This window comes from Rutidosis leptorrhynchoides, chromosome 1 (genome assembly GCF_046630445.1).
Source record: "Rutidosis leptorrhynchoides isolate AG116_Rl617_1_P2 chromosome 1, CSIRO_AGI_Rlap_v1, whole genome shotgun sequence".
Classification (NCBI taxonomy): Eukaryota; Viridiplantae; Streptophyta; class Magnoliopsida; order Asterales; family Asteraceae; genus Rutidosis; species Rutidosis leptorrhynchoides.
This window is the reverse complement of record NC_092333.1, coordinates 598591089-598609047: the sequence shown is the minus strand read 5'-3', so window position 1 is coordinate 598609047 and position 17959 is coordinate 598591089. Positions and strand designations below refer to the sequence as shown.

General features: G+C 33.8%; 1 protein-coding gene across 1 annotated transcript; it reads left to right on the top strand.

Annotated features, from left to right (window-relative positions):
* The first annotated feature begins 10167 nt into the window (after positions 1-10167).
* Positions 10168-11493, top strand: LOC139847302 (uncharacterized). The gene is made up of 4 exons (XM_071836979.1): positions 10168-10296; positions 10555-10588; positions 10679-11188; positions 11285-11493. Exons 1-4 carry the CDS (start codon positions 10168-10170, stop codon positions 11491-11493), a joined length of 882 nt encoding a protein of 293 aa, XP_071693080.1.
* The last annotated feature ends 6466 nt before the right edge of the window (positions 11494-17959 follow it).

Genomic DNA, 17959 nt, shown 5'->3' with positions numbered 1-17959 from the left:
TTATGGTTGGAATAGATTTGTTACCAATTTTCACGTAGCTAAAATGAGAAAAATTATCCAATCTTGTTTTACCCATAACTTCTTCATTTTAAATCCGTTTTGAGTGAATCAAATTGCTATGGTTTCATATTGAACTCTATTTTATGAATATAAACAGAAAAAGTATAGGTTTATAGTCAGAAAAATAAGTTACAAGTCATTTTTGTAAAGGTAGTCATTTCAGTCGAAAGAACGACGTCTAGATGACCATTTTAGAAAATATACTTCCACTTTGAGTTTAACCATAATTTTTGGATATAGTTTAATGTTCATAATAAAAATCATTTTCTCAGAATAACAACTTTTAAATCAAAGTTTATCATAGTTTTTAATTAACTAACCCAAAACAGCCCGCGGTGTTACTACGACGGCGTAAATCCAGTTTTACGGTGTTTTTCATGTTTCCAGGTTTTAAATCATTAAGTTAGCATATCATATAGATATAGAACATGTGTTTAGTTGATTTTAAAAGTCAAGTTATAAGGATTAATTTTTGTTTGCGAACAAGTTTAGAATTAACTAAACTATGTTCTAGTGATTACAAGTTTAAACCTTCGAATAAGATAGCTTTATATGTATGAATCGATTGATGTTATGAACATCATTACTACCTTAAGTTCCTTGAATAAACCTACTGGAAAATAGAAAAATGGATCTAGCTTCAACGGATCCTTGGATGGCTCGAAGTTCTTGAAGCAGAATCATGACACGAAAACAAGTTCAAGTAAGATCATCACTTGAAATAAGATTGTTATAGTTATAGAAATTGAACCAAAGTTTGAATATGATTATTACCTTGTATTAGAATGATAACCTACTGTAAGAAACAAAGATTTCTTGAGGTTGGATGATCACCTTACAAGATTGGAAGTGAGCTAGCAAACTTGAAAGTATTCTTGATTTTATGTAACTAGAACTTGTAGAATATATGAAGAACACTTAGAACTTGAAGATAGAACTTGAGAGAGATCAATTAGATGAATAAAATTGAAGAATGAAAGTGTTTGTAGGTGTTTTTGGTCGTTGGTGAATGGATTAGATATAAAGGATATGTAATTTTGTTTTCATGTAAATAAGTCATGAATGATTACTCATATTTTTGTAATTTTATGAGATATTTCATGCTAGTTGCCAAATGATGGTTCCCACATGTGTTAGATGACTCACATGGGCTGCTAAGAGCTGATCATTGGAGTGTATATACCAATAGTACATACATCTAAAAGCTGTGTATTGTACGAGTACGAATACGGGTGCATACGAGTAGAATTGTTGATGAAACTGAACGAGGATGTAATTGTAAGCATTTTTGTTAAGTAGAAGTATTTTGATAAGTGTATTGAAGTCTTTCAAAAGTGTATAAATACATATTAAAACACTACATGTATATACATTTTAACTGAGTCGTTAAGTCATCGTTAGTCGTTACATGTAAGTGTTGTTTTGAAACCTTTAGGTTAACGATCTTGTTAAATGTTGTTAACCCAATGTTTATAATATCAAATGAGATTTTAAATTATTATATTATCATGATATTATCATGTATGAATATCTCTTAATATGATATATATATATTAAATGTCTTTACAACGATAATCGTTACATATATGTCTCGTTTAAAAATCATTAAGTTAGTAGTCTTGTTTTTACATATGTAGTTCATTGTTAATATACTTAATGATATGTTTACTTATCATAGTATCATGTTAACTATATATATATATATATCCATATATATGTCATCATATAGTTTTTACAAGTTTTAACGTTCGTGAATCACCGGTCAACTTGGGTGGTCAATTGTCTATATGATACATATTTCAATTAATCAAGTCTTAACAAGTTTGATTGCTTAACATGTTGGAAACATTTAATCATGTAAATATCAATCTCAATTAATATATATAAACATGGAAAAGTTCGGGTCACTACAGGGATTACATGCGTTAGTTGATAGGTACTAACCTGTTTTCCATTAAGAGTTTGTGTGAGATGTTGTGGTAGTGTAGATATGGCAGATAATACAGGAAACACAACTGGTCCATCAGCCCCCGGAACATTCAGAGCCCCAGATGAAGACGGGTACGTATCAGAAGAGGATCCACAGGAACAAATAATAGATTTGCAAAGTAAGTTAAAGGAAGCACGTGATCGAATACGGGAATTAGAACAACGTCAGGTAACCGTGAATCCAAGTGGTAGTGTACCGAATCAGATGATTAGTGGGTATCCGGTGCAGTCAAATATTCATCAGCAAACTGGAAGTGCTTTCCAACAACAATAATGGATACCATCTCAGAATCAGTTTCCTCAACAGTATCAGATGCCACCACAGTTTAATCAACAGTTCCCAAATCAGATGTGGGGTCCGTATCAGATGTCGACGTTTCAACAATCGAAGAAATATACCTTCAAACATTTTCTGAATTGTAATCCACCAGATTACTCAGGAAGTTCTAACCCAACGGTAACCCTTAACTGGTTAAGAGAGATAGAAAAGGTTTTTGAGGCATGTCAGTGTGAACCAGAATTGCAGGTTATTTATGCTAGTCGTATGCTGAAGAATAGGGCAATGGTTTGGTGGGATACGGTTATTTCTAGTATACCAAAAGAGCAAGTGAACATGATTACTTAGGAACAATTTTATAGTAAAGTTTGTGAGCAGTATTGTTCGTCTTATGACCTCAATCGAATTAAGACGGAATTTCTGGTAATGAAAATGACACCTCAGATGACGATAGATGAGGTGATTGAGTAGTATATGGATAAATTAAGGTTTGTGCAACAGTGGGTTCCAGATGAGCAGTCCAGAATTCAGCACTTTGTTAACATAATTTTACCAGAGTATAGAACAATGGTTAGGATGGCGACGACGTTATCGCAAGTGTTTGTTATGGCTAAGATGGTAGAGGATGATGTCAGAGCAGCAAGGAATGGAATAGTAGGTTATGAGATGTCACAATAAGATCAGGTGATGAGTCATTCGGACTCTAGGTCAAGGAAGTCTGTTAAGTTGAAACATAAGAGTGGGTCAGAACAGAGTGGGTCAGCATCAAGTCAGAATTCTTAGTGTTATAGTTGCAGATCATCTCATAGTGGTCCTTGTTCAGATTCAACCAAAAGATGTTTGAGATGTGGTATTGTGGGACATGAGATTCGAATGTGTTCGTTCCAAGAGGATGTATGTTGGAGATGTCATCAAGTGGGGCATAGGTCAGCTCAGTGTCCGTATGTAAGAGGATCAAGTTTTGGGGCGGGGCCAGGAGTGCAGTCGGGATCAGTAGGTGGATCTTCTGGTTCTCCAGTTGGGCAGAAAAGAAAGAATCCACCTACAAAAACAGCAAGAGCTTATCAGATGGTTGCAGATGCAGATGTTGAATATGATGTGAATACATGTATGCTTCAAAATCCTCGTATTGTTTGGTTATATACATGTATATGATTGGGTGTATATATATGTGTGGTAGATTAGTAGATCTTGATAGTAGTGTAAGATTTATTTTGTTGCATTATGTTGTTTATGTTTTGGTTGTGACCCTTCTGTGCCATGTGGGGTAAGGGTGACCCTTAGGTTGACTTTTTGGGATTGAGAACCGTGACTTGGATAGAGATGCGTTGATTATGTTTGTGTAGTGGACTTTTGGACGACATGAAGTTGTTGGATAGTGGCATGAGTATGATTATTATGACGGTATTTCCTAAGCTTGTTGGATGTATGATCTGGTTGATAGATTATATTTGGATGATTGATAGACAAGGTTTGAGTAACTATGATTGGACATATGTTGTGATTGATTAGTCATAAAGTAGTTAAATTAATTACCGATGCTTATTGAGGAAATTGATTGGACATAAGTTAGTGAATGAGACAAGTAGAATTTTTCCGTTACGAGCAACTCAGAATGAAGGTATGATTTAGGATAATATGCTTGTGTCTGGCCAACAGAAGTATATTGTGATAAATCATACGGAATTTCTGGGAAGCTGAAGGAAAATTAGGCGGCCTGTGCTATATTGGATTGTGATGTGACTGGATATGAGACGAATAATCTGTGAAGTTCTGTTGACTTACGAGAAAATTTCGTGGACCTAGGTATAGATTTTAGCATGATGACTAATTCTATTGCCTAAGCTTTGGATAATTGGGAAAAGTAGACTGTATAAAGAGTTGAATTGGATGACAGATCTTGAAATTTATGATACGGAATGGTGAAGAAACACGAATTTGACTCTGATTATTTGACTTGATAGTGTAATTTGTGGGCTTAAGTGGATTAATGGACGTTGATCGATGAAGATTGTGACAAGTTATTTGGTATCGGGAGTGTATTGATGTCAGGAATCTCATTTCCTATGCAATTATGGTGGATATTGTCGATATCGGGGATAAGATCGATAAAGTTAACCGTGTGTTTTGGCAGTGCGAGTAACAATTTTTGGGTTTGTTGACCATAGTTGACCCGATTCCGAGGACAGAATCTCTTTTAAGGAGGGTAGATTTGTAACACCCGCATTTTGGGTCTAGATGAAATGACCATTGTACCCTGGGAAATGGCGTAATTAGTGATTTTTATAATTATATGTTTATAATTATTTGGTTGTTTAGTTGAGACCAGTTTGTGACAAGGGTAACAGAATAGGTTCGTTTGTTTAATTTGGACTCCGTTAGGGCAGTCAAATTAAGTACGAAAGATATCAGATAACTGGTAAATACCCGTGTGTTATGGGGTATGGTTTTATAACCCAATATAAATAGCTTGAATCTGGATTATTCCATCATTTTCCCCAAATTAGAAATATTACTCCCGTACCTAACTCCTTCACTCTTGAAATCCTAATTGATCTAAACTTGAAATTGGATTAAGAGACTTTAGAGACTGATTTCTAGCATCATTGTGAGCATCATCTCAGGTTTGTCTTGTTGAATCCATGCTTTGATTGTTAGAAATTGGGTTTTTGTATTCTTGAATAAAAAGTGTGAATATGAGCTTGAATCTTCATGAAATATGTTTATTATGCTTAATTGATGTTAGAAATAGGTTGTATATATGTTTAGTAACTTTCTTGTGCTTAAAATTTGGTCAAAAACACTTAAAAATCGAGTTTTTGGGGAAGAAATCACAAAATCAGCGAAATTGGTTCGAAACCCAGTTTGCTACAGTACCGAGTTGCTACAGTACCCCGAGTTGCTACAGTACTGAGTTGCTACAGTGTCACAATTTGCTACAGTGTCACAATTTGCTACAGTGTCACTATTTGCTACAGTGTTACTATTTGCTACAGTGCTGAGTAGCTACAGTACGAGTTGCTACAGTACCCCCGAGTTGCTACAGTGCCACTATTTGCTACAGTACCTTTTATGAAATTGAAACGGGCGTAACTTTCAAAACGTAACTCCGTTTTGATGAATAAACTATCGTTAGAATCGTAATAAAGAATACTTTTCAATGGTGAACTTTTAAGAAACTAAATCAAACTGTTTTTGGGTCAGAAAAGGAGTTTTAGTGTGTATGTCGTGTTTTGCACGCACCTGTATGCCATTATTGAATGGAGTCATGATGTAGACTCATAAAATTATGAATATATGGTGTTATGACCTAGTTTATAGTATGATTTGATTATACTATTGATTGAGATATGTATATTGACTTCGTTGTGTTGTTCTCAGGTGATAAGAACAAGGAAGAAGCTCAGAAGTAAGATAACTGAGCTGTAGCTGGTAATCGGTGAGTGGGATTATCTTCGGGTGTAGTATAGAGTAGCAAGTTGTGCTACTATGTTATACTGTTATAGTTGCTATGCTTAGTAGATATGTTGTAATAATGATCATCGCAGAGTTGCCATGCTAGTCGTAGGAACAGTTGTTCGTAGTGATAGTTGCTTAACAGTTGTGTGCACAAGTTGTAGTTGCCTGTTAGAACCTATTGTTGTTAGGTTCAGCTCAGAGAGGTCAACCTTGTTGTGGTTGGGTCCAGTTGGCTACTGTTTGTTGAGTATAGTGCTGAATGACGCATCAACTGCGTGTGGATTTACTATACTGGGGATTCAGTAGTAAGGACTTTCGGTAGATGCTAGACTGATCAGCTAGTGGTCATGTGCTCGTACAAGCCGCCGAGTCTCTAGTTGGAGCATAGTTGTTAGTTGATAGTTGCTAGTTGTTAGTTGTCGGTTGCCTGATATTGATTGTTGTAGTTGCTGTAGTTGTACAAGTTGGTACTGTATGCTAGATCTGTTAGATGATTCCATTCACTTAGCCTTGTGCTAACCCCCCTCACCTCCTCCCTTGCAGGTTTTGGATCTTAGTGCTGGTAGAGACGGGAGTCGCGTTGAAGATATGTTTGACAAGACGAACTCTGATGTCTTAACTTTTATAAATATGTAACTAGTCGTTTAATGTAACACCGGTGGTTTGTAATGAAGTAATTAACTAAGGGTATTTATGTAAATTAAGTCTTCCGCTGTGATTTATAAAAAAAAAAAAAAAATAGGGTGTTACATGTATTATAAATAAAATTATGTTTAAAGATGCTAAATTTAATAAAACTATAAAATATAAGTAAACTTAATTGATTAAATAGGATATGTGTTAATATATATGCAACTGATATAGGTTCGTGAATCCGAGGCCAACCCTATACTTGTTCAATGTCGTTCTATGTATTTTTACTACAAAATACATTAGGTGAGTTTCATTTGCCTTTTTACCCTTTATATTTTTGGGACTGAGAATACATGCGCTTTTATAAATGTTTGACGAAATAGACACAAGTAATTGAAACTACATTCTATGGTTGAATTATCGAAATCGAATATGCCCCTTTTTATTAAAGTCTGGTAATCTAAGAATTAGGGAACAGACACCCTAATTGACGCGAATCCTAAAGATAGATCTATCGGGCCCAACAAGCCCCATCCAAAGTACCGGATGCTTTAGTACTTCGAAATTTATATCATGTCCGAAGGAGGATCCCGGAATGATGGGGATATTCTTATATGTATATTGTGAATGTCGGTTACCAGGTGTTCAATCCATATGAATGATATTTTTGTCCCTATGCATGAGACGTATGTTTACGAGAAATGGAAATATGAAATCTTGTGGTCTATTAAAATTATGAAATGATTATTTATGTTAAACTAATGAACTCACCAACCTTTTGGTTGACACTTGAAAGCATGTTTATTCTCAGGTACGAAGAAATCTTCCGCTGTGCATTTGTTCAATTTAGAAATATTACTTGGAGTCATTCATGGCATATTTCAAAAGACGTTGCATTCGAGTCGTTGAGTTCATCAAGATTATTATTAAGTCAATTATGGTTGGATATATTATGAAATGGTTTGTATGCCGTCAACTTACGTTGTAAAGAAAGTTTGTCTTTTAAAATTGAATGCAATGTTTGTAAAATGTATCATATAGAGGTCATGTACCTCGCGATGTAATCAACTGTTGTGAATCGTTTATAATCGATATGGACTTCGTCCGGATGGATTAGGACGGGTCTTTACATAAGCCTTCTACAAAAAAATGGCACGAACTGGGTTCGAACCCGAGACCTCCCGCTCACTCCCTAACACCCTTGACCATTATTCCATTCATGTTTTTCTGTTAGAGTACGAATCCTATATATTATAACCTGTTTGTAAATCTGTTTCTATTTCTTCTTCTATAAAAATCAAACTCGACCAAACTCATTTAAACAATAAATACAAATTGGTTTTAGGATTTAACATAAACGAATTAAGTTTGGAATTAACAGAAAAAGAAAAGAAAAAAAATAAAAAAAAATATCGCTGTATACGGTTTTTAAAAGAAAAAAAAATTTGATTTCGATATTAGGACATTTTGAGACCTCCATTCCTTCATGAAATATTTTCCAAATCAATCCTAGAAACCGTTTGAACCCTCAATTTAAATAGAAACATCAACACAATTACAAATTTTGTGATGAACGATTTAGTTGACTTTAAAAAAAAATAACTTTGACTCGAAAATTAAGACTCGATATGATGAATTGGAATTTGAGGTTTTGCAGAAAGTTTCATTAGAGAATTCCTAACATAACTACACTTATAGATTTTGAAATTGTATTCGAATTTGAGGTTTTGTGAAATTGAACTAAGAACAGAGTTATACGGTTAAAAAAATATATATTTTTCTGCTTTGATTTATGAATTACAGTAATGGATGTGAGAATAACAGATGCACTTCGATTGTTTTATAATCCAAAATAGTCGACTGAAAACAAATTGGAGGCCAGTAGGAGATTAAAATAATCGGAGATAAATAAATAAATAAAACTGGATCGTGATTTTAATAAAAATTTTAAAAGCAGATATGATTAAAATCAGATTCTTGATCTAAATAAATAAAAAAATATAAAAGCAGTTGGTGATTAAATATATAAATGATTTGTACACTTCTTTTGACTTTTTAATTTATTTTGATATTAATTATTAATAATAATAAAAGTAATAATAATGATAATAATAGAATTAATAATAAGTATTAATCATAATAATTAAAGATATCATTAATAATAATAATGTTAATACTAATGATAATAATTTTAATAATAATAATAATATTACTAATGGTAAAAAAATAATGATAATAATATTGATGTGACAATATTATAATAAAAATGATAATTTTAGTTATAATTAATAATAATGATAATAATCATTATAAATGTTAATAATACTAATAATAATAATATTATTATTAATAATAATAAGTGGTATTAATAATAATGATATTTATAATAACCTTATCACTTTTAGTAAAAGTGATAATACTAATAATATTAATGTTATTTATTATTAATAATAACATTAGTAATAGTTGTAATACTTGTAAATGATAATGATGAGTGATAATAATAATATTAATAAAATAAATTAATATTATTACATAATTATTTACAAGTAATAGTTCGTGAATCGTCTGAATTAGTCGAAAAAAATAGGTTTAAATTTAGTTTAAATTTAGTCCGAAATTTTCGAGTTATTATACGTAGCACGAATAATATATATTAAGTTTAAATCTTTAAATATTGACCCATTATCTAACTTGTTTGACTGACCAATTCTACCACCTCTAGAGAAAACAGTGCACCAAATCTCCATGGCATGAAACAAGTTTTAAATTTAACGTAGCAAGAATAATATAATAATAACAATAATACAATAATTACCATAAAAAGGAATCTCACAGAACTGGAATAAATTAAAAGAAAGAAAATCCCAAATTTGGACAAAATTGATAATAATAGAAGAAAAGAAAACCCAGTTTCAAAGAACTCGAAAAAATCAAAAGTAAAATCCTACAGTAAAATTTAAAGTAAAATTTAAGAAAGTAAACGGTCCCTTACTAAAAAAAAAAACAACTACATAGACTAAAAGAAAAAGAAACCCTAATTTGGAATAAAGGAAGTTAACACAATCAAAAGAAAACCCCAATAGATAAGAATGGACGTACATAGCGAAACGCGGAGATACACATATATTGTTAATTTAAAATAACATTTAAATCTTTCACGGGTTATACCTTTTAGTTCGACTCGAGTTACGCTTCAACGACATCATCGTTAGCCACGAAATAATTTTACAAATTAAACGCAATAAAATACATTGAAAACCGAACCCCCAGCGCGAAACGAGGGTTTGAAAACTAGTTGTAACTATTTTATCAATGTATGTAGGATATTCTCATTGTTATAGCTATTTTGTAAATGTAAATATGCTTAGCTGTTCCTTTGTCTATCCATGTAATCACCAATTAATCCATGTAGTTAATTAAACAAAACAAAAATCGTAGCTATTTTGTGCATAGAAGACCATTTACAACGCGGCGTGATCGAACCATTTTTGCCTTGATCCCGCCTCCATCGCGCCCATGTGCGGCATGATGGAGGGATTTTTTGCTCGACGCGATGACTCCATCACCGGAGAAGGAAACGCGAATATCGAATGGGAGTGAGCCACGTGGATGTAACGGCTATATAGCCGTTTGAATATTGCAGGAATTTTTTTTCTTTATATATATATATATATCCCACTCTTCCCATTTTAATTATTCACACAATTTTATCAATATATCACTTTATACACTTAACAAAAAATTAAATGGCAAAAGCTTTGTTTAAACTTTTTGATTTATGGGATTCGGATGATGAAGATGATTTGATGATTTTACGAGAATTGGCCAAAGAATTAGACGCTGAAGAGGCTGCAGCAGAAGAGGCTACAAACAATGTACGTGTTCCACGAACTTGAATTTATATTCGTAGAGATCGTGAACTTGCAGGTGATAATCTATACAAACACTATTTCTCAGATAATCCAGTTTATCCTGAAAATAGATTTATGAGACGTTTTAGAATGAGTAGTAGATTATTTAAGTGTATCGTGAGTAATATAATCAATTACGATGTCGACCCATTACCACTTCATTTTGAATATTTTAAACAAAAAAATGATGCTCTTGGTCTACAAGGTTTTACTACGATACAGAAATGTACATCCGCGATGTGTCAATTGGCTTACGGTACAACATCGGACATGTTTGAAAAATATTTACAAATGGCTTAAGGTACATCAATTATCTGTCTCAATAGCTTTTGTAAATGTGTGTTAGGACTATATGTTGATGAATATTTGAGGAAACCAACGAGTAGAGATATAGCTTGTTTGTATAGCGCGCACGAAGAAAAACATAGGTTTAAGGGAATGCTTGGAAGCATTGATTGCATGCATTGGAAGTGGAAGAATTGTCCAAATGCTTGGAAAGGGCAATATACTAGTGGCCATCAAGGTCATTCGACCATAGTTTTTGAAGCAGTTGCTTCATATGATACATGGATTTGGCATGCATTCTTCGGTGCTGCAGGTGCAAACAATGATGTTAATGTTTTAAATCAATCTTCGTTGTTTGATGACATTAAGAATGGAAATGCACCATTTGCTCCATTTACTGTTAATGGAAATGAATACACAAATGGTTATTATTTAGCGGACGGTATTTATCCAGATTGGTCAACATTGATGAAGGCATATTCGACCCCAACCGACGAGCCACGTGCAAAATTTAAAAGATTTCAAGAAAGTGCACGTAAAGATGTCGAAAGAACATTCGGTATTCTTCAAGGTAGATTCCATATGTTACAAATGGTTGGATGACCATACACCATCAACAAGTTGAGGCGGATATTGTATAGTTGTGTGCTCTTGCACAACATGATAGTCGAGGATAATGGCTTCAACATTTCATGGCCAGAGGAAGAATTACTTAGGACTGATGAAGCTAATCCTAACTATGTAAGGAATCGATCTAGAAGTCGTGAAGTAAGAGAACAAGAAATAAGAGATAGAAACATTCACGACCAACTTCGAAATGATCTCACTGAACACATCTGGGCCCTTCCACCGAACTTTAGAAGTTTAAACGCTTAATTTTCATTATGTATTATGTTTAATAAATTGTTGTATTTTGAATTTTAATAAATTGTGTAATCTTGAATTTTAATAAATGGTGTAATTTTTATTTTTATTATATTTGGTAATTTAAATCTTGGATTCGTTCAAAGATGCCTAACAGAGATTCTCCGCATAAAGCTTTATAAAGCAATATTGAGCAGAGATGCTCTGCATAAAGCATTATTGAGCAGAGATGCTCTGCATAAAGCTGTGTAAAGAAATATTGAGCAAAGATTCTCTGTATAAAGCAATATTGAGCAGAGATTCTCTGTATTCAACATGTGTTTATAAATCAAACTTTGGATTCGTTCAAACAGGTGATTCTACCACTATAAATACTACCCTTCATTTGTAAACTGACCACACCTCATACACTTCTCTACTAATTCTAAATTTCATAAGTTCAAAATGTCTCAAATTAATGTTATGCTTCAAGTTAACTATGGTGGAGAATTCGACCGCGAGGTCAAGAATTACTCCACCGTTGATTCTGAACAGAGGGAGTATTGCATGAATGTCTGAAGTTATCCGTTGTCTGAACTACTTGATTTTCTCAAAGAGGACATACCTCTTGCATTCTCACAAGTGTGGTTCTTCAAGGAACCAAATGTTCCGGCCAGTATTCTTAAAGATTAAGAAGACTGGACCATGCTTGTGGGTCGAGCTGTGACCAACAACGAAATCATCAAGTTGTATATCGAGTTCCGGGATGAGAGCGAAAACATTGTGTCTGATGAAGAGGACTACGTACCCTCCGGGCCACTGTACGACACAGATGGCAAATTCTATTCGTCGGATTCTCCCGATCTCAATGATTTCTAAATGTTGTGTTGTATTATCGTTGTTTAGTTTTATTATCGTTGTTATTGTGTTTAATCTTAAGTTTTAAAAAATTGTAACCGTGAATTTGTGATAATAAAAGTGTCGTTTAAAAAAAATTTAGTGATTTATATTTGTAATAATAATAATAAATATAACAAATTTAATAATTAATAATAATAATAATAATAATAATAATAATAATAATAATAATAATAATAATAATAATAATAATAAAAATGAAAAATTAAATTAAAATTAACTCATCACATAACCATCACGCCCACCACTACAAACTACATATCGCCATCAAGCCATCACCTTTGCCAAATCAGCAATATACCCCACAAAAACACTCCATCACGCCCCCATCACCCGTCACCACTGTGAATGGTCTAAATATATAACGCTACATTTAAATATCGTATTCACTTATCTTTAAATAATGTAAAACCGACTATTCACGCAGCAACGCGCGGGCCGGACCGAATTTCATTTTATGCTAAAAATATGGGTATTAATTAATATTATTATTATTATTATTATTATTATTATTATTATTATTATTATTTTCTTTTACATATAATAATAAGAAAAGTATTATGGTGTTATCATTAATCATTAAAAAAATCTTCTATATATATATATATATATATATATATATATATATATATATATATATATATATATATATATAATTGAGTCTAGAAAACTTAAATAGCCCTAATAAATATTCTTTACTCCATATACATTACCCTTTATTTATACTATTTACCTCATGAAAGTTACTTTTTATTTATGTTATTTACCATTGAGTATTGAAATATTAAATAGGTTATAGTAAATATTGGTTTATATTTATGTTATTTACCATTGAGTATTGAAATATTAAATAGGACATAGTAAATATTGATTTATATAAATATACATTGCTCTTTATTGATGCTATTTATCACATAAAAGTTACCCATTTTTAATATTGTTTAACAATAAGAATAACCATAAGTTTATTTTTGTATTATTTATGCCTTTTTTCCTCTTTAGTTTTTTAGGTATAGTTATCCCTTTTTCCTATTATATCTCGGATGAAAAAAAAGGTACCAAAGTTTTTTTTTGTATTATTTATGCCTTTTTTCCTCTTTAGTTTTTTTAGGTATAGTTATCCCTTTTTCCTTTTATATCTCGGATGAAAAAAAAAAGGTACCAATCTTCTTGCCCGCCCAACAGTGTCGACTTAAAAAACAAAATTAGGGCTCACCGTCCCTTCACATATCCACCACCAAAATTATGTTAGCTTCGTCCCTTCAGATTAACAATACTCATCTGTATACCTCAGACCGCCTATGGCGGCGGCATTACTCCGGTTTAATTTGATGGTTGTGCATTTTTTATAAGATTTCCATGACCGGATTATTAAACCTTGGTGGCATTTAATGCAGTGGCAGGCGACTATCAACATGAGAATGATCGGTTTAAAACCATTTTAGTATTCATGAGATGGATATACCATTAATTGTCATGTAACTCATCAATTGTTCATCTTCCGTATGCCTGCTCTATTTGTATTCCTGATGGTCACCATGCCTTCAGTTATGAGAAGTCTGAGATCCCTATAAATTAATCCATAGCCTTAATCAACTACCCATTCCTCAAAGCAATCCTCAATTTTCAGGCAATCTGCAAATCATAAATGGCGGAAACGGCTAACATTGATGACTCACAAGTTGTTGATGAAACTTCGTACGTATTCCTAGACTAACTTGAAGAAGGAAAATAAGCAACTGTCAGGGTTATGATCTACAGAGCCTGGGACACCTACACCGTGTATGGCAAGTATCTGACCACAGTCTTTATAGCTTCAGATGAGAAGGTACGAATACTTTCATGTGAAATCATATATGTATATATGTATGTGTTTATCTTTATCTTTCTCTGGTGTTTTCTCTAACCCGTTTTGTATATAGATGTGTCTTTATGTTGTTTGTGTTTCTCCAGCATCGTCACTAATTTGTTTTTTATGAACCGTCACAGGGGAATGTAATACAACTTGCAGCGAAGAATAATATCGCTCACTATTTTATTCATAGGATAAAAGAGGGTGCTGTTTATTTCCTATCTGATTTTGATGTTGTTCCAAACAGACCAGACTATTGGCTGCTCAATGATAACCAGGTGATGATTCAATTACAAGGTTCTACGCGCCTGTGAAAACAGCCCACTAATGACACTGCTGGTTTCATCCGCCATCCATTCAATTGTGTTGCATTTGAAGCTCTGACACCTACAAATGGCAAATATTTAGTTGGTCTGTTTTCATATCCATTTATATCGCCCATATATAAATGTAATTTGCAACTACACACAATCTTATATATCGTGCTTATTGTTTGTTTTTTAGATGTGGTCGGGTATTCTGTGAATGTTGGCTCTCCCGTTGACCAGAAGTCGGGTGCTACTACCCTGGATTTCGATTTGGCTGATGATAGGTGATACCTACTAACCTATTCGTTTACAGTACCTTATATATGTATATATATATATATATATATATATATATATATATATATATATATATATATATATATATATATATATATATATATATATATATATATATATTTCATTTAGACTCAAAAACGAGGTTTAAATTTTAGATACACTGCTATACTCTAATTATAGTTTGTGGTTTGGATACACGGGTAGTCGGGTACTAAGTAAAAGTTTATTAGTATTATTTAAAGAGAATAGGTCTGGTGAAAACAATATTCACATTGTTAAGCTTGATTAAATCTCAACTACCGTGCACTGGTGGATCTAGACAATTAAATTACTGGAGCCTTTTTTATAAAAAAGTTGAGTCGTTAAAGCGGCTGAGGTGAAAATAAAGCGATTTAAAACAGTTTTTAAATTACTAAAATAGCACACAGATATATATTTTATAGTTAAAGAACTACTTTTATCCCCACAAAAAAAACGCACACCTACAAACAAACTGTAAAATACAGAGATTGATTAGTGACTCCAATAATTATTCACTTAATGTTCCAGTTATATACAATTAAAGTTTAAAAGTAAAAAAAAAAAAACCTTAGGGAAAAAACCCACATACAAACTATAATTGACATACAGGTTGTGCTGCGCCATGCATAATCAGAGTATCAGACTATGATATTCCGTTTAATTTTTTGCCTGTTATTGCCAAGTTGAAATCTGTATAATCAGAATGAATCATGAGGTTACTATCAAAACATAGGACATCAACGAACCATATCTTCAGTTGCATTCTTTCTACATTTATTTACTACTCCGTATGTTTTATTTTATTTTTCACTCACACGTACATTTTTAACTACTAATGACACTTATAAAGTTAACAAGCTTAAGTTGAACAAAAATAGTACTGTCAGCCAAAATCCCTCACACGTATATTTTGGGCTACTAATGCCAAAACTTACACAGTTATCGACTTTAACACAAAATTCTGTCGACTTTACTCAGCACATTATGTAACCTCCATTTATTTATGCGCCATTAACAATTTTTTTCCCCTCTGACACCCGCGTTACATGTATGAAACAGTGGGCGCAAGATACAGGTTACTTTATGGGGAAAACTAGGCCGCTATTTCGTCCAGAAGAAATCCTTCATCCGGATCCTCGGTGCATTATTCTATTATCAGTGACCGTGAAGTATAATTACCTAGGTATGCAAGGGAAACACTCCAGGTTATTTATAGTCACTTTATTAGTAATGCACATTTTTTGTCACCCGCACTTTTTCAGGTACGCTGACTGTCTCCAGTACATCGTCCACTTTGGTTGTGGAAGACCCTACAATTCCCACCCTGGCAGAATTCATTAACAAACTTCGGTTTGCACTACAACTATTTACACATTTTACATGTATGGGTCGTTTACTACGTTTATACAAATTTGCAAGTATCAATTGTGCACCAGCGGTAAGGACTTATGCGGTAACCTCGATTATTGTGCAATAGAGATCCCTGCTTCGGCACAAACCGAAGGAACCCTCGCTGATTTGCTCAGGTCATCTCGCAAAGGAAAAGGTTCCGAGTCATCGACTACAAAGGTATCATCCTGAACCTTGAATAACACAAATACGTAATTGTTGAAGATGGTAAAATGTTAACCCCACTATTGCACTCAGGTTGAGATCTTCAAGTGCACTGTCCATGTAGCGAATGTCCGCACCAAAAATGGCTGGTATTACGTGAGTTGCAACATTTGCCAAGCTAAGAAAGGTATTACAAGGCAGGATAGCCACTATTGGTGCGAGTCATGTGCCGCGGATGTGCTATACCCAAATACAAAGTAATGAATTGACCACAGACTAAAATAGGACCTGTTACTTGTGCACCATATGTTTGCCCCGTGCACAAAACTGACCACTGTATTGTTACTCTTCCCACCAGGTTCAAAATCCAACTCGAAGTGACGGACGGGACAGGCGAGGATGTTGTCGTTTTGTTTGATGAAACGGCAGAAAAGTTGGTGAAATCAACTGCTAAATCTCTGGTAGCAGAGGTTGATGAGGTTATTTCCTAACTTACCCTCTGTTTTCTTAACTTAGTACTCTAATATCAGTTTAAACGTGCCCAGCAGGGTTTCCCCCTAGGTTTGCATAAACCATTAGCATTGTTTTCTCATGTATTCCCATTTTCTTTTTTGATTAGGACTCCCCGAGCCACGTCTTACCTAACCCGATAGCGAACCTCATCAACACAACTCAAACTCTTCTGTTGAAAGCGGGAACACACTATGAGCACGGGTCACATGAAAGCTTCAACTGTCTGTGCATGTTGAATTCCACCCCCAAAGCGAGCGTACTTCCTGTCACAGGCAATAAAGCCCAGCCTCTAACCGTCGACCCATATGTCTCTACACCCACAGGGAAAAAACGGGAATTAGCCGTCACTACTCCCGCCAAGGAATCAGACCGCCCAAACCGTCGCAAGTAATGTTCATCCTACTCTCTACATATCTATGTACGTGCCCCTTTCTTACCCCTCCCTCCCTGTATCCATATACATATACACATATTTATGTATATATATATATATATATACACCCTCCAACTAATTTTCTCACTCACTATTTTCCTCTTTCTTTAGGTTTGTTGTTGAAAGCTCCGACTCTGAGGATACCACACCAAGCCCCGGAACCGAGTAACTACACCAGCCTTTGCACCACGCCAACTACAAGTGCCTATGTATATAAATAAATAAAACCACTGTGTGATGTTTTGGAATTTCGGGCTCTGTTAGGCCTTTTCTCATTTTTCTGTTCTGCGTTTGTAGCTACGCTATTTAATTATAATAATATAAATTGTGCTTTCCCTTTTTAAAGGCTTTTTCCCGAGTGTTTCATTGGTTGTTGCAATTCACTTTGTATCCCACGTGTTGCTGATGCGTTAGCAGCATGTCAACCTCGATCCCAGTTGATATCCCATTCGCGCCGTCCCTTTTCTCATAACTTCTGATTGTAATCATTATTACATTTTCTACAGATCAGTCAATCTGAAATTTTTTTTCCCCTGGCTATACCTGGATGGGGCTATGTAAGCTGCGGTAGGGTGCACGATTCCCCCTTTTCCCTTTAGCTAT

Excerpts from the sequence above, each read along its gene's own strand:
- LOC139847302 (XM_071836979.1), top strand. The coding sequence starts at position 10,168 with ATGGCAAAAGCTTTGTTTAAACTTTTTGATTTATGGGATTCGGATGAT. Across the intron at positions 10,297-10,554 it reads CAGAAGAGGCTACAAACAAT|AAATGTACATCCGCGATGTG; the intron begins GTACGTGTTCCA and ends ACTACGATACAG. Across the intron at positions 10,589-10,678 it reads GATGTGTCAATTGGCTTACG|GACTATATGTTGATGAATAT; the intron begins GTACAACATCGG and ends AATGTGTGTTAG.